Genomic DNA, 18,776 nt, shown 5'->3' with positions numbered 1-18,776 from the left:
GACTCAGTTCATTACTAACAAATTTAAGGTGCTTCAAAAATAATATGCCTCTGACTCAATAATTGGTGAAACCATAAAAATACAGAAAATATCACTGAAATATATAATGCAGTTGTTAGAGCTTGGTAGCTCGAAAACCTGAAATACCCACTTGTCTTCCCCAACCAGCTTCCCCCACCCTTCCCCCTCACCAGCTCATATGTGCACACTAAAAGCAGCACAAATAATTTCACTCCCCCCCCCCCCCCCCTCCCCACAATTCCTCGCAAGTTCAGTTTTCAATTATTACACATAACCACTGTTAAGGGCAGGTTGTTGAACATCAGTTCATTTCTTGTTATATGTTATTATGAATAAGGTTTGTAACTAATCTAGTCTAAAACCTTCTTGAACAATCAGAGCCTGCTACTGACCACTGCCAGGAACTATCTGTTAATAATGAAAGCACATCATGTTACATACAAATTTAATACTGTACATGACTTGTTTCTCCATACTACATCATCTTTTATCAACACATGGACTGCAAAAGTGAACCTTATTTTATGTCGTGTACACTGTGAGTCCTGTTCATCCTTTTTAAGCAATTAATAGCTTCACTTATAAATACTAAGATGGTAAGCTAAAACTGACAAATCAATCTGAATACTTTACCTGGCTTCCTACATTACCTCAATGTGATGATAATAGAGTTGGACAAGTACAATGAGTAAATTAGTTTGTATGGAAAAGATGAGACAGTTACAAATATGATCTATTCTGTGTGAAAGGCAGCAATACCTACAAATGATACTTAACATAATTGTACCCATGGCTTACCCTCTGTTTTTCATAATCAAGTGCAGTTTTTGTCCGAATTTCACCTGTCATAGCATCAATTGCAAATGGTATCTCATCTGGAACAGAATAGTACACAACTGCATTCTGGCCCTCATCTGCATCAGTGGCAAGCACACTGCCAACTTTGGCATTATTTTCTCCTTCCCGTACTCTAAACAGATACGGCAGATTCTGAAACTCTGGATTTTTGTCATTTATGTCTGTCACTTTTATGCTGATCAGTGCTGTACTTGATAATCCTCCAGTATCCTCTGCCTTAACTACCTGAAATTGAAAATAACTCTCTGTCAGTTCAAATGTGTGATGTAAACAAATAATCTGTCTAGTAAGTATTGTAACATTAAATTTTAAAAACCTGAAATATTGATCTTGAATTTTGGGTAGGGTGTTGATTTTTTACTGTAGGCATCATTTAAGAAGGGATTTTTTGAAACTCCACCCCTAAGGGGGTGAAACAGGTGTTGAAACCTTTTTTGAAAAAAAAAAAAAAGTCACTATTAAGGGAATTTTCAATTTAAAACTATGAAAACTGAATAAAAAAATGAATAAAAGAAATAACTGTTTCAGCAGTTTTGGAAACTCATTCCCTAAGGGCATGTAATAGGGATTTAAAAGTTTCAGAAAAAATTTCTCCTATTTAAAAAACAGTTGTAGGTTGCACACTGTTCTTCATTAACTCTACAAGGATTGTTTAACCTGGACAGGGCATCATCAGGTTACCTTAAAGTATAAGGTGAGGAAGAAATTATAATTAATTCAGTCTGGTGCTATCCTGGATTACTATAAAGGCAAAATAAGCTTCAAACACCAAATGAATAAAATTACATAGAGAGAAGTCACATAACTCATGTTAAAGATTCAAAAATTTTCTGATAAAAAGCAACTGTCAAAGAAGATATGACACCGAATAAAACATACAAAAATATAACCTACACGGAAAACATATTAAAAAGTAATAGATAAAAGCACCAGGATCAGGCATGAGTAGAGAATGAGGAAGAAACCTCAAAATGCATATTACCTCGTGTGGAGGTGGGGACAGGCGTAGCAGCACAGAACTAGATCTCGTGCACAAACTGTAAACACAGCTGTACACAAGAAAGGTGACATAGGGCCATTCGTATTCACATAGTGCATACATATGAATGATAGGAGCTCATGCAAAATATTGTGCTAGTAGTAATGACAGTGCACAGTGTGATAATGGTGTAACATTCAATTAGTAGTGGATAAACTGAGAAATTGATAAAAACATAATAGGGCCTTTGGAAATATATACAATGCAGGATATGCTAGATCAAAAACTATGTAGAGAGACATAGAAAATCCTCATGTTCAAATACAGTCTAAAAGAATAATGAAATGAGCATTTGGCATCATTGGCCGGGAGGCCCCTTGCGGGGCAGGTCCGGCCGCCTTGGTGCAGGTCTTATTACATTCGACGCCACATTGGGCGACCTGTGCACCAGATGGGGACGAAATGATGATGAAGACAACACAACACCCAGTCCCTGAGCGGAGAAAATCCCCGACCCATCCGGGAATCAAACCTGGGCCTGTAGGACAGCAAACCGTCACGTGGACCACTCAGCTATCGGGGCGGACTAAAAGAATAATGAAGTAAAATATGTAGAGCAATAAAATAAAGATTAGACTACAAATATAAGGCAAAAAGGTAACAATGCTAAAACCAGTTCCCTGGTAATAAAAGATTAAAAACTAATATATCATATATTAAAAACTAATATATCATTAAAAAATTTAAAAAAAATAAAAACAATCATATAAAACCTGATTTGTGCCAGTTAACTGATCATTGAGTAACATATCCTTCTTAGCATATGAATATCATCAAGAAGACTAGGTCTCCTTCCTTGGGGAGCATGATGTAAATCTTTAAGTGCCTAAGTGCAGGTGGCTAGTGACCACTGGATTTAATGTGCTCAGTGAAGGAGGAATTATGCTTACTGGTAATCTGCCCCTTCTTAGTGAGTAAATGCTCCTGAAACCTGATTTTAAAAGCCCTTCCCACTTGGACGATGTCCAAAAGAATGAACATCACATGGAATCTGCAACTGTAAAACATATTATGTAAAGTGAAGGTGGATGGGGGAGAAAGGAAGAGGACAGGGAAGGAACTGACGAATGTGAATCAACTGAGGAGAATGCCAAGATAGTCCTTGCATTTGCGATTAACACTGTGCCTGAGTGGTGCAGCAGTTAACACATGTGCCTTGTAAGCAGAAGATCCCATGTTTCAGTCGAAGATCCCATGTTTCAGTCCCAGTCCAGCAAACATTATCATTTGTCACTGCTGATTCTGCATAAAGTCTCGATCCAGCTTGTATCATTGGTCCCTTTCCTTCTCTTTCCTTTCTCCCCCCTCCATCTTCAAGTTACGCAATGTTGTGGATGTATTGATACTGAATATACAGTGGTATACACTGTTCTTATATTTTGACTACCAAAGAGTTTAACTGCAGCGTAGAACACATTACCTAAAAATGAAAGCTTTGAAAACCTGTAATTTTAAGATGCGGGACTGAGAGTGAATTCTTGGTCACCTGGTGATTTTTTTGCACGTATAATTTCTCAATGATGGAGGGGCTGTAGCCATTGCAAAAAAGCAACATATTTCAGGTCTTCCAGTTCCTTTGTAATAGATTCTACATTGTGCAATTTCTGTGATACAGTGTTTCATAGATCTGAAGTAACTCATCTTGTACTTATGGAGATCACACGATGTATCATGTATAGCAGAGTCCCTTGTAGGAGGCTTAAGATAAATGTCAAATTTGATGACATGATTAGTGAGACAAGGCTACAAATCAAATAAGTTTAGAATACCATTGCTATTGATGACTTCATGTGTAAAGATCATTCCTTCACCATTAAAAACAATTATTATCTTACATACATATCACCAGTAAAAGCAGTTAATTGGTGGGGGACCTGGGTGAAATGGTCACACTCAACTAATTCATGAATATATCAGCAAGAAACCCTGCAAAATGATTACCCGTGGCCAACTGACTGCTTATAAAATTTGTTATTAAAAATGAAGTAATTTTAGGAAGTTAAGAGCCGAAGAAGAGCTATAACCTCCACAGTTTCATTGGTGCATAGACATTGGTGTCAAAGGTCATCCTGAATAATTGAAATAAGTCTCTTCTACTGGAATGTTTGTATCTAATTTTTTTTATATCAAGTGACAGTAAAGTGCAGCCGTGAGGGAAAGATTTTCTATGTAAGAGTTGTAAAAGTTCCTTTCTATCAGAAATGGCAAAATCGTCATGAAATGTGAAGTCACTGTGAATCAGCTGAAGAAAATATTTAGAATTGGCCTGCCTGTGTTCCCAATCCCATTAATAACAGGATCTGTAGGGATATCCATCTTGTGAGTCTTTATTTGTGCACACATGTTTGGGGCCTTAGGATTTATCAATCTAAAATTGAGTAAGAGGTCAGGGGGGATGATATGTGCACATCCATCAATGCAAGCCTTAAGCTCTTCAGCACAGGGAATCAGTAGGATCATAATCTATTTTGCAAATATCATTGCCCCAGAAAAACCATTGGGTTTTATCAATGTAGTCATTTTATAAACAACAACAGCGGTATTTCTCTGGCCTCGGCAGTGAGAGAGAGTGGTCATGCATGTGATAGTTGTGCTAGAGTGAATATGTGTATGTGTGTGTGTGTGTGTGTGTGTGTGTGTGTGTGTGTGTGTGTGATCATCTAAGTCCCCTTGGATGACAGTTTAATTGCTTAGCAGCCTTTTTGTTGTGCATATCTGTAACTCAACATCTGCACAATATGGTGAGGAGCAATCTATCTTTTTGACAATACTGTCATTATTCCATACCAGAGTTTCCATTGTTTGACAGGGGTATTCTCTTTGTCAGACATGACTATGATGGTATTATCTGAGTGAAGCCTTTTTTTAAATACATGCCAGAATCATACAGTCTTTATTATCATATTTATCATATGTGGCCTTCCCAGTAAGTTCACTGGCTTTACAAGCAATACTCAGTTTATGAGATTTGTTACGAGTTGAAGCATCAAGGGTGATTATAATGTTTGTTACTGAGGAAATGGCAGCATCATCTAGCCTTTGCTGGATGCTACACTTAAGACCTTTGTTGAGGATCTTTATTCGTTTCTAACTGAAAACACCATCCGTTTGGTTGACAACATGCTCCACAAAGAGAAAGTAGGCCCAGTTCCCTTATCCCACTGATATGCAGGATGACAATAAATTTTCCGAAGAATTCCTGTTAATAATTGCAGCATTCACAGTTGTTGCTCTATGAACATTTGGAAGTATCATAAATTCTGACTCATCCCACAACACTGAAGGCTCTGCTATGTGATGAGATCTATGAGACATAATGAATGAATATATCAATAAAAGTAAGAACCATACCAGCTGGTATCTTGTGAGTTCCTCTCTGTCTAACTTTCGTATGACAGTGATTACTCCAGTCCGGTCTCCAATGGCAAACTGCCGTAGATCATTGCCTGATATGATAGAATATGTGACTGGGTCCTTTTCAGGGTCATTTGCCTGAAAATATGTACAAAATTATTACAAAAAATAATTCACTAATTTTAACTGCATTACACACTTGTATTGCAGTGGAGTTTGTCAGATATTTCATAAACTTTCTGAATTCATATCCTCTAACTCACAGAAAATTATGTATTTCAATGAAAACGTTCACTTACAATGATAGTTGCAACTGTAGAATTTATAGGAGCGCCTTCACTGACTTGCACTTCATATGTCTGTTGCTCAAATACTGGACTTCGAGTGTTTGGACCAGGAACCACATTAACTTCTACTATTGTCTGAGAATATTTTCCACCTTTATCTGTTGCCTGCAAGTAATTAAAAATTAGATGAGCATTCAGAAAAAAAATGAAAGATGACTTACAGATCACTTAGCATTGAAATGTAACTATCTGGTTACTAGAGTTGTATAATGAAATAGCCAATATCCGATTTATAAAGGAGTAGGTGAAACACTTTTCATGAGATGCATGCAATACATTATATTTTTTATTATATTGACCTATGTTTGCCATTATGTTTTTTATTGTCACACATATTCATCATTGTTCAATATCACTTAAATTAATTTAATGACTTGCAGAAGGCAAAGTTTAACATCTAATTTCATATGTTAAATTATGAGATTATACAGATTGAAACTTCATGTACACATTTTTCAGTTCAGTACATTTTGTAGTTTCAAATCAAGGCCAACAGCAATACCTTTATGTGCCACAATTTAATAATAAAACACACAAACTTACAATACAGATACATATATAGAATATGCACCAGAATAGCAGTGTCAATTAATTAAAAGTCAGTGTCTTCACTTAAAACTTCCGGGCTGATAGGCCATGGTCGAAGTTTACATTGTATGATAAAAGTCAGTGCTTTGGTATAAAATTTTATAAATTTTTTTATTGCACGAATCAAAATTGAACAAAATTTTTCAAATGTTCCTTTTTATCGATGCTGGATTTGCTGGCACATATAAAATTTTGTGAATATTCAATTCCTCATCATAATGCTGTAATTACAGTTATGACAATAATGTCTAGAAGGTTTCTACTTGTTTTTTGTATGTGTAAGGTCTACTGCCAGACCAGTTTTCAATCAGTTTTTGTAGCAGTTATGATTCAGTCAAGTCACAGTTTTGAAGCAGATTTCGAGGAAATTATGTAAGTGTTTCTGACACCTTATTTGAAAATGTTATAGTATAGGTTTACTTGACAAAAATTTCTTACTTGCTAAATATTCCTGACCTCTATCCGCATGAGAATCAAAAAACAAGTCCATGAGTCAGAATGAACAAGATACATATTCTGAAGTTCTACAAACTCCCTCTATTGTGAAATTAATAACTAGACTCATCTAGTCTTCACTATCCTCGTGGAAGCAACAAGTAGAGAGTTGTATATTTCTAGATTCCTTATACTATAACCCCGTATGTAATACTTGGGTAAGTGTGGCAGCACCACACTACCAGTGCGCTACACTTAGAATATTTCACCAATGGCATGTGCGCGGACCTGCGACCAGAGCCCGCATGTGACTGTCTACATGACTTGCGCACAAGGCACAGCACCTGTCATGCTATCTGTACAAGGACAGTGCAGCATGTGTTCATACTTATTGTTAGCAACTGCTTCTACATGGAAGAAGAAGAATAAACTTTGCTTCATTGTGGCTGCGCTGTTGTTGTATCTTACTGTACTATACAAATAGCAGCTTGGGTCGTCTTCACTTCCACACAAGTATATAAGACACATACAAAAAGGTATGTGAATTTTTGCTGCTGCATCTCACGCCCCAAATTCTTCGCACTGATAATTATGTGTTAAATTATTCCTATTGATCATATTTCCTACCTCATCCTCTTGTATTGACATGTTATTTTCCACACCTATCTGTGTGAAACAAACTTTTGAACCTAACTAATCCCCTCAACATCGCTCCCCTTATGGTAACACATGAATTCTGCTGTACCTCACCCATTCAATCCCTTTTTTCCCACACTATACAACAACAACCCCCAACAACCTTACTAACAATATCCTAACACTACTCCTCCTCAGTTATGTAAACAAATCTGCTGCACAGCCGTGTGCAACTGCATTGCACCCTCCTATGCCAACCTATTTTATTTGTGGGCCTTCTATAGGAAATCTTCCTAGCCTTCACAGACAGAAATTATCCCCCAGACCTAGCTTGACAACAGATTTCCCATGCCATGTTCCCACACAGCCCCAATCCTCCCAAAACTCCTAAGAAACTGCAACAAAGGAGTGACCCCTCTGCCACTCTGGAACAACTGAACCACATCCTTCAATAGGCCCTTGATTATCTATCATCAGCCCTGAAACGAGGGACTTCCTACCCGAGATCCTTCCCACCCCTTCTAAAGTGGTATTTCATTACTCACCCAATCTCCAGCATACTACAGTCCATCCTTATGCCACTCCCAATCCCAACCTCTTGCCACAGGGATCATATCTCTCTGAGAGACCCAAGTGGAAGACCTGCCCAATCCAACCACCCAGTACTTCCTATTCTAGTTCTGTCACAGGCTTATCCTACTGCATCACAGGGCAGGCCACCTGTGAAAGCATGCATGTTATATACCAGCTCTGCTATAAACACTGTTCAGCATTTCATATTGGTATGACTAGCATTAGCTGTCTACAAGGAAGAATAGCCACAGCCAAACTGAGGCCAAGAGTAAAGTGGTATAACATGCAGGCTGTAAATAACGTACTGGATTTCAATGGCTGCTTCAAAACCTGGGCCAGCTAGATCGTCCCCTCCACCACCAGGTTTTTTGAACTGTGCAGATGGGAGTGATCTTTACAACACATTCTCCACTCCTGAAGTCATTCCAGCCTCAACCTACAGTAATCTACTGTCTCCATACCCTCCAGCCAACAGTTTCTGCCCCCCTTTGCCCTGTCATCTCCCCACAATTCACCTCCCTTCACCCTCACTGAGCTGTGCTCTCTGCCAGCACATCCACCAGTTTTTTCCCTTCTCAGCTCATCTCCTTTCCACTCCTCAATTTTCCCCCTCCCATCCCTGTACCACAGTCTCCTGACACTGTGCCTGTTGGCCCTGTCCTATCACCTCTAGACCTTGCATGTTCAGCCAGGCAGCACCAATCTCTCTTCTTCCTCTTCTCTATCCTGCTCTGGATTACTACTCCCATTCAATACTTTTCTATTACAGTCTGGGCAGTGTGGCAGTGGATTAGAGATTAGATTAGATTAGATTAGATTGGATTAATACTAGTTCCATGGATCATGAATACGATATTTCATAATGATGTGGAACGAGTCAAATTTTCCAATACATGACATAATTAAGTTAATTTAACAACATACTTAAGTTAATATAACAACTTTTTTGTGTTTATTTATTTATTTTTTTTATTTTTTAAATATTTTTTTTTCTTTTCTTTTTCTTAATTTATATCTAAAAATTCCTCTATGGAGTAGAAGGAGTTGTCATTCAGAAATTCTTTTTAATTTCTTCTTAAATACTTGTTGGTTATCTGTCAGACTTTTGATACTATTTGGTAAGTGACCAAATACTTTAGTGCCAGTATAATTCACCCCTTTCTGTGCCAAAGTTAGATTTAATCTTGAATAGTGAAGATCATCCTTTCTCCTAGTATTGTAGTTATGCACACTGCTATTACTTTTGAATTGTGTTTGGTTGTTAATAACAAATTTCATAAGAGAGTATATATACTGAGAAGCTACTGTGAATATCCCTAGATCCTTAAATAAATGTCTGCAGGATGATCTTGGGTGGACTCCAGCTATTATTCTGATTACACGCTTTTGTGCAATAAATACTTTATTCCTCAGTGATGAATTACCCCAAAATATGATGCCATATGAAAGCAATGAGTGAAAATAGGCGTAGTAAGCTAATTTACTAAGACGTTTATCACCAAAATTTGCAATGACCCTTATTGCATAAGTAGCTGAACTCAAACGTTTCAGCAGATCATCAATGTGTTTCTTCCAATTTAATCTCTCATCAATGGACACACCTAAAAATTTGGAATATTCTACCTCTGTTATATGCTTCTGATTAAGGTCTATATTTATTAATGGCGTCATACCATTCACTGTACGGAACTGTATGTACTGTGTCTTATCAAAATTCAGTGAGAGTCCATTTACAAGGAACCAATTAGTAATTTTCTGAAAGACAGTATTGACAATTTCATCAGTTAATTCTTGTTTGTCAGGTGTGATTACTATACTTGTATCATCAGCAAAGAGAACTAACTTTGCCTCTTCATGAATATAGAATGGCAAGTCATTAATATATATTAAGAACAACAAAGGACCCAAGACTGACCCTTGTGGAACCCCATTCTTGATAGTTCCCCAGTTTGAGGAATGGGCTGATCTTTGCATGTTATGAGAACTACATATTTCAACTTTCTGCACTCTTCCAGTTAGGTACGAATTAAACCATTTGTGCACTATCCCACTCATGCCACAATACTTGAGCTTGTGTAGCAGAATTTCATGATTTACACAATCAAAAGCCTTTGAGAGATCACAAAAAATCCCAATGGGTGGTGTTCGGTTATTCATATCATTTAAAATTTGATTGGTGAAAGCATATATGGCATTTTCTGTTGAAAAACCTTTCTGGAAACCAAACTGACATTTTGTTAGTACTTCATTTTTACAGATATGTGAAGCTACTCTTGAATACATTACTTTCTCAAAAATTTTGGATAAAGCTGTTAGAAGGGAGATTGGACGGTAATTGTTGACATCAGATCTATCCCCCTTTTTATGCAAAGGTATAACAATAGCATATTTCAGTCTATCAGGGAAAATGCCCTGTTCCAGAGAGCTATTACACAGGTGGCTGAGAATCTTACTTATCTGTTGGGAACAAGCTTTTAGTATTTTGCTGGAAATGCCACCAATTCCATGTGAGTTTTTGCTTTTAAGCATATTTATTATTTTCCTAATTTCAGAGGGAGAAGTGGGTGAGATTTCAATTGTATCAAATTGCATAGGTATGGCCTCTTCCATTAACAGCCTAGCATCTTCTAATGAACACCTGGATCCTACTATATCCACAACATTTAGAAAATGATTATTAAAAATATTTTCAACTTCTGACTTTTTGTTCGTAAAGTTTTCATTCAATTTTATGGTAATACTGTCTTCCTCTGCTCTTGGTTGACCTGTTTCTCTTTTAATAATATTCCAAATTGTTTTAATTTTATTATCAGAGTTGCTGATTTCAGACTTGATACACATACTCCTGGATTTTTTAATAACTTTTCTTAATATAGCACAGTAGTTTTTATAATGTTTGATAGTTTCTGGGTCACTACTCTTTCTTGCTGTCAGATATATTTCCCTTTTCCGGTTACAAGATATTTTTATACCCTTAGTAAGCCATGGTTTGTTACAAGGTTTCTTACGAGTATATTTAACTATTTTCTTGGGGAAGCAGTTTTCAAATGTGGTCATGTGTGTGCAAGGTGTGCTTGTTTTTGTGAAAGTATGTGTGTTTTTCACTTTTATGGAGAAGGCTTTGGCCAAAAGCTTATATGTTACAGTCTTTTCATCATTCCTGTCTACAAGTCAACAAGTCTTTTTAATGGTGAATAGAAATCTATCCTTTTCATAATCTAGTTTTTATCTTTGGGTATTCTGAGAGATAATATTCTGCTACAGTATTTGTTGTATGCTTCACATTTTGCTCTCTTGACATCAAAGCAAATTTCGTTCACTATTTGTCTCTCTATACCCCTACACTTTGACTAGGTATCTTGGAGAGTGCCTCCCATCATGAACTATTCTACTAGGTACATTTCTATTCCGCTCATGGTCAACAATCCTACTTTAGCACAGTTGAGTAATAACACAGTGAATTTTATTAGAGTCATTCTAAAGAAAATCAAAAGAATGATGGTTGGCTTTAGTAAATCGTCTATATGTCATTGCATCACACTCCGTAATACTATCAGCTAGCTACCAATGAACGTGCAGAAGTTTAGGGTGTACCTGGACTGTTATGCTGTACTGTTCTCCAGCTATCAGTTTTCCAATGGTAAATATTTCACCTGTTTTTGGTTCTATTTTGAATTTCTGCCTTCCATTGTTGGAGACATGATATATGCTGTATGAAATTTCGGCATTCTCACCAAGGTCATCGTCTGTTGCAACAACCTGAAATTCATAAAATAATGTAGCCTGGAAGGAATTATTGACAAATATTACTAATTTTTGTGATTTTTTTCTTCTGAGTACAAATATAATTGTCTGTGACTAGAATTAACATATGTGTGAGTGGATATTAGATTTTTTATAATGGGATTGGCAGATAATATGTCATCTTTAAGTTACATATTTATTATAAGCTACCAGCAATAAAGGGCTCTGCCATCATTCGAAAAGTATATATAGCAAATAGTGAACAGAACACATTAGTTATATTGCTCTGATTTTCCAGTTTCCAATAAGACTGGTGACTGAGGAAACTATTGCAGTGCACCACCAGTGCAACATGTAAGCATTTGTGTTCTGTGAGATTTTGGAAGTCCCTCAGTGAAAAGGTGAAGTGTGATTGTGAAATGCTTATAGGGTTCTTACCAATTATTTAAAAGTCTCTTTTAAATATTGAGACATAGCATGCTGGAATTACTCCATCTGTTATGATTTCAACCCCTGATAATATTACTTTCTTCTCTTACATAGTTTACATGTGCCATGTACATAAATATTTCAGAATGATATCTAGATTGAATTTCACTTAGGTTCATTGTTCAGGTTATTGATGTTAATGTGCTGATTCTTCAATTGTATCAGTTTTCATGAAAGTATTGCTAATCAAGCTGAATTTTTACTGCAGTGAATTAGCAAATGGTGTGTGAGCTAATACATATTTATGGTATTGCTAATCAAGCTGAATTTTTTACTGCAGTGAATTAGCAAATGGTGTGTGAGCTAATACATATTTATGGGGTGATACCACTCAATCGTGAAAACTGGCATTCTGACTTTCCAGTAACATAATTCAAATTCTGTGACATTAATTAACTTACAAGATAATTAACAGTAGAGTTCAGAAGTTGCTATATTTTCCATCATTGATATTGCCTCTGTACCTGTTAAATTCTGATATTTTCTGTTATACTTTCATTCACCTAATTTTTATCCACAAGATGGCAGAATTCATTAATTCATCAAGCTATTAATTAAAATTTTGGAATAATTTAGAATTATCTTCAATATAGCACCTGCACTTGTAAATAGGACATTCCCAATGTGGATGCATAAAATGGTTTTGTAAACTTTTCTAAATTCCTAGACCACCACATATTTCATAAATAGTATTGTTAATACTTATAGTATATCCTGAGTAGCAAAATTTAATGTAGCAGTTTTTCAAATGATTGTGTGGTTTCCAAAATAACAATTTGTTCATACGCCAGTCTTGAAATAGTCGATATCACACAAAATAGTCAGTCTGCTACTGGCAAGTAACTGTGTAACATTTATGTACATCAGCACTCAAATGTGAACATGTTAACACCTTTGTGAGAGTCCATGGTCTGAAAGCTCATAGGCACCACATATGACAAAAGAGTACCCCCTTGAATGTGAATACGCTAACATCTAAAAGAAAGTATGCATATTGGCATCCAGAAGAAAATGTGGTACTGTCATTGCCTAATAACTTACGAGTGATAGTGCTAATGCAACTTTGTGAATATTTTGACAGAACTGTGTTGTAAATAATGGAAAGGTTGGACCACCATTGTCACTGCAATAATTGGTTGTTGTAATTCACCGCAGAGCTACTGTTGATTTATGGGTAGTGTTTCTAAAAACTGTACTAGTTTGATGCATTCTGCCACTGAACTCTCATTTGTTTCTGAGAGACAACCTGAGTCAAGTGCTGTTTATCTTACATATTTAAGAAACTGATCATTGTTCTAACAATATGGCATTAAGAATAATAAATATGTCAAAAAGTGTAATCAAAATTCTGGCGTTGTATACATTATTAATACATTATTAAGCAAACACCATCTAGCATTCATTAAGTTTTTCAGTTTCATGGCTACAGACTGGTATGCTGCCGAAGAGGCAGTGTGGAGCAGAACACAGAAATCAGGTTTGTAACCGTACAATAGGAGAGCTTCAGTGAGATATCTGCACTTGCATATCTCACAGATCTAGTAGGACATCTTGTGTAACCAATAAATTCTCAAATAAATGATACTGATGCATGATTCTGACTATTTACGTCACCCTGTATCATGTAGCAGTCTTGCATATCAAGTCCACTTTTGTTATGGCAGAGCAACATAGTCTCTCAAATCTTTAAGAAATTCAATTCTCATCTCTTCTGGCCTTCAATTTTGTGGAGCCTTATATGGTGAATTCAGCACAGCTGATCCATAACAGTAATCCACAACTTCACAAATGAATATTCCATAATCAAATCTGCTTCATCTATGAGTATTTTTTGCTACCCATAATACCAATCTTGATCACGAACTGTGCATTGTGCCTTTCTTCATGATCCCTGCAATATTTAAGTTGACTGTATATAATAAATTGAATGAGCGGTGAGCTTTTGATGCTATTTACCAAAGAAACTATGCATACTGATCAGTATTCTTTTGTCTGTCAAACAGTTCTTTGATGTATGAGTGCAAATAGGTGGTACCTCTTTCCACAAACTCTATAGAACTGAATACAATAAGCCAGAACTATTGAGTACTTCCTCAACATGACCTAATGTACTACTTCCCCATCTTTCTCTGATCTCAATTATCCAGATTTAGTCTCTACATGTTCTTCCATTAAAAAGCCATCTTTGGTTTGCTTTGGCCATGACTTTTTATATATGATTGTTCCAGTTTAAGTTGTTCGTAGTTGTAATTCCTAAGTATTTAATTGAACTGATAGCCTTTTGAACCAAAATTTAATGGCTTCCTTTTGCTACTCATGTGGATGACCTCACACATTTTTTACTTAGACTCAGCAGCTACTTTTTGTTCCACACAGATATCTCATCTAAATCATTTTGCAATTGATTTTGTTCTGATGAATTTACTAGAGAATGAACAACAGCATCACCTGCAAAAAATCTAAGAGGGATACTCAGACAGTCTCCTAAATTGTTTACACACAGGGTGTCACAAAAATTCAGTGCCCAAACTAACATGGATGATACACGAGAAAAAACAAACATATTTCGTAAAGCAATCGTATGCTGAAAGCCCATATTGTGTGAGCACTGAGCATGCTTAGATAGCATATGAGTGAGCAGATAAAAGTCACTGTGTTTAACATTGTTACATCAAATGCTATTTTGAGGTATGCAGTACATTGTGCTGTCATGCTCTTCGACACTGAGTCAGTAAATGGCAACTGCATGGCAGTTGCAGTTTCAACATGGATCACTACACATAGGGAGAACTGTGAGACAAGCACTTTGTTTACAGTGTGGCTGAAGGCGTTTGTCAAAGAGCCCAGTGATGTATCGCAAACATTTCCCAGCACACAGATGTCCACAATATAGCACATATATTGTAAACTGCACTCGACTGGGAATTACCAGCTCATTCATGGTAAGCAGGGCTAATGCAGGCAGACCTTGGATGATGTGTACACCTAACACTGGGAAAGAAGTGCTGTTACATTTTGAGAACAATCCAGAGACAAGCATGCAAGCAATTGTTGCTGTGCTCAGTATTCATCATAGTTTAATATGAATGAGGTGCATGAACAGCTGCTTCATTCCTATCATCCTATGACAGGGTGTCTACTGATTTTCAGTCTAATTCATCACCTTTTCGTGACTTTTTCATTATCTCTTTAGTTACATTCATGACCTCTCAAAACTAAGTGTGGTACAATGACAAAAAAATTTTTTTATGAGTATGAAAGCTGGTTGAAATGAAAGCTGAATGTAACAATAACAATTTTGAAGGTACAAAATTTATGTCAAATGTTAAATTTCACAGTAAAAGATTCAGTGTTTAACTTTCCTTAGTAAACTTGAAATTTCAACATCTAAAACTTCAGCTTCTTCTTTTGTCTTTCCTATAATAATTCTTTTTTTTATTTTTGAAATCTTTTATTTCTTGAACTGTTTTTCTTTTAAGGTTGGTCACTTCATTTTCATAAGATTTCTTCTTTTTCACAGCTTCTACTCTTTTTGATGAAGCATTCTTCACAGCTAGTATCACTGATTTTGTGATGCCCCCATTTAGTTGTTTCTCACTATTAAGATAACCACCTAACAATTGTACTGCATTGTGAACACTTCTTTCTGCAACATCCGTATCTTTTTCTAAGTTTTCATCTAAAACTTCTTTGTTAACAGAAAAGCTGCTTTCAACTCCACCATTTCCATGATATATGAGTAACAACTTCTCCACAAACTTGATGAAGTCATGGTTCATACTTTGCAGTAAATTCACCAAAAATTCATCAAGTTTGTCGTTCTTAGCATGAATTGTTTCAACTGTTTTCAGAATATTCACAGAATTTAAAGTATTCTCTCTTCACTACATCAGCTGTTGATGGAGTTATATGTTTTTTGATACAAATTCCTACATTGCAAATTGTCACTCAAGAATTTCTCCAAATGGAGCTCTGTATAAGTTTATGGGTGATAAACATGAGTCACCTCTGACCATCTTTAATTTCAAAGGACTCTTCTCAGCAATTTTTAGAGACAGACTTTGCAAAATACATGTGCACTCATTTCTGAAAATAAAACTATTGTTTCCATGTACCGTGAAATCCTATTTTATGTTTCCTTGTTGTCTACACTTAAAAAACGCAAAATTGGCGAAAATGCAGAATGGAGTAAAATGTTAAAATGCCTCAAAATGTGTGCAAAAACACATGAAATTGGCATAGAAGATTAAAAATCACAATCCTCTCCAATACCTTGTATAAAATGTGAAGGAAATTAAATGTACAATACAATGTTTATACAATAGTTCATGGTAATAAAATCAACGGATGTGTACCAGATCACCCAAGAAATTCATGAACAGTCAGTCACTTTTATTATGACCAGTTTTCAAAGCTCCATGCACTACATGATGTCAGCAAATGCCACAACGAAACATTTGTGGTTGATTATCTTCTTCACTGATTATAAATGCTTGCAAATCATGCAACATCTTAAAATTCACATTTGGTCCATTCATTGAAATTTGAATTCTACTCTTACGTGACATATTTAAACCATTCAGAACTACCAGGAAGCATGACTGTAAATGGAAGATGTGTCAGAATTCAAAAATACAGATGTTGAATATCTTGTAGATACAGACAGATTTTGTTCACCTTAGAGGCAAACAACCAAATTCATGTATTCCTATTGGACAATTTTGTTTAAACTCTCATCCTATGACACAAAAGAATCCACATTCCCTGAGTTTGTCACCCAGGAGATTCTGTAAATGAGGGTCACATCCATAAGTAATTATATACGACAAGTTATTGTTGTGTAACTGGATTTTTTGACAATCATGCTGTCAGGAAACACAATTTGGAATATCCAGAATTAGATTTTCACTCTGCAGCGGAGTGTGCGCTGATATGAAACTTCATGGCAGATTAAAACTGTATGCTGGACCGAAACTCAAACTCAAGACCTTTGCCTTTAGTGGGCAAGTGCTCTACCATCTGAGCTACCCAAGCACGACTCACACCCCATCCTCACAGCTTTACTTCTGCCAGTACCTCGTCTCCTACCTTCCAAACTTTACAAAAGCTGTCTTGTGAACCTTGCAGAACTAGCACTCCTGAAAGAAAGGATATTGCGGAGGCATGCCTTAGCCACAGTCTGGGGGATGTTTCGAGAATGAGATTTTCACTCTGCAGCGGAGTGTGCACTGATATGAAACTTCATGGCAGATTAAAACTGTGTGCCGGACCGAAACTCGAACTCGAGACCATTGCCTTTAGTGGGCAAGTGCTCTACCATCTGAGCTACCCAAGCACGACTCACGCCCCATCCTCACAGCTTTACTTCTGCCAGTACCTCATCTCCTACCTTCCAAACTTTAAAAAAAGCTCTCTTGCGAACCTTGCAGAACTAGCACTCCTTAAAGGAAAGGATATTGCGGAGACATGCCTTAGCCACAGACTGGGGGATGTTTCGAGAATGAGATTTTCACTCTGCAGCAGAGTGTGCACTGATATGAAACTTCATGGAAGATTAAAACTGTGTGCCGGACCGAAACTCGAACTCGAGACCTTTGCCTTTAGTGGGCAAGTGCTCTACCATCTCACCGTATTCAACTTCATTCTCTGGGGCTACATGTAAGCTGAGTTGACTCAGAGGCACAATTGGTTGCAAGAATTCTTGCTGTACCTACACAAATACAGAACATGCCATGCATTTTCCAGCACAGAGGTTAATGGTGCTTGTTTCGAATATTTATTGTAATGTAATAGTTATCAGAACAAGAACAGAATGAAAAACATTTAACTCCATTTTATCCTCAATCACACACAATAACCTCCTGGATAATCTTTACTCTAACAATAACTCTAACTCTAACAATATAAAAGGTGTCATGGCGGCTGCAGTGTAACACGTGTTAAGTTCGGCTCGCGAAATTCAGTTGAATTCGAAGGTGTTCTTGCAGGTGGTGTTGTCTAGTACAAGTGGAAATCGTGTAAACAACAGTGTTCTGTGCAGCAGTGCTAATTTTTTTTTTTTTTTCTGTGCTCCGCCAATATCTTCGAGAAAATGGTAAACAGAAGAGTGAACAGCAGCGCGTCCAGCAGCGGGGGAGCAGCAGGTGCGGCGGGCCCGCTCTTGGCGGAAGGTGCGGCCGCGGCTCCCGGTATAGCGGAGCTGGTCCGCTCTGAGGTAAACGCTGCGCTTCGCGATAAAAACAATCTCGATCTGATAGCAGGCACTATATCAGATACTGTAACGGCAGCAGTATTGGCCAAAATGCGTGAAACTGTTGAGGCCAATACTGCCGAAATTACAGCACTAAAAAAGTCTGTGTCTGAATACGAGAAAAAGGCACGAGAGTTGGAAATGAAACTATCTGCCGCAACAGACGAACTAGAACAGTACCAAAGGCGAAACAGTCTACGACTGTTTGGAGTAGTAGAAAATAAGGAAGAAGACACGGACAACCTGCTTATACAGGTTGCGCGTGAAAAATTAGGCGTTGAAGTGACCAAGGCAGACATTGACAGGAGCCATCGGGTGGGACGAAAACTACCAGGTGCCACCAAACCTCGTCCAATAATAATTAAATTTATCTCGTACCGAAAAAGGGCAGAGATCTTTACCCAGAAGAAGAAGTTAGCAAGGACAGGGCTTACAATAAGGG

The 18,776-nt window shown here is 37.0% G+C and overlaps 1 protein-coding gene across 2 annotated transcripts in view; it reads right to left on the bottom strand.

The window, feature by feature from the left end:
- LOC126195036 (cadherin-99C) overlaps nt 1-18,776 on the bottom strand; it is a 643,316-nt gene that overhangs the window by 75,929 nt on the left and 548,611 nt on the right. For both annotated transcript variants that reach the window (XM_049933479.1, XM_049933480.1), the window contains 4 exons: nt 11,446-11,610; nt 5,572-5,724; nt 5,270-5,410; nt 820-1,104 (listed from right to left, as the gene is read on the bottom strand). In XM_049933479.1, the coding sequence (XP_049789436.1) occupies nt 820-1,104; nt 5,270-5,410; nt 5,572-5,724; nt 11,446-11,610 (744 nt within the window). The remainder of the gene's footprint in view (nt 1-819; nt 1,105-5,269; nt 5,411-5,571; nt 5,725-11,445; nt 11,611-18,776) is intronic.

Source organism: Schistocerca nitens, chromosome 7 (genome assembly GCF_023898315.1).
Source record: "Schistocerca nitens isolate TAMUIC-IGC-003100 chromosome 7, iqSchNite1.1, whole genome shotgun sequence".
In the NCBI taxonomy this organism is placed as follows: domain Eukaryota; kingdom Metazoa; phylum Arthropoda; class Insecta; order Orthoptera; family Acrididae; genus Schistocerca; species Schistocerca nitens.
Note: the sequence above shows the minus strand (reverse complement) of the source record. Positions and strands in the feature narration are given on the sequence as shown.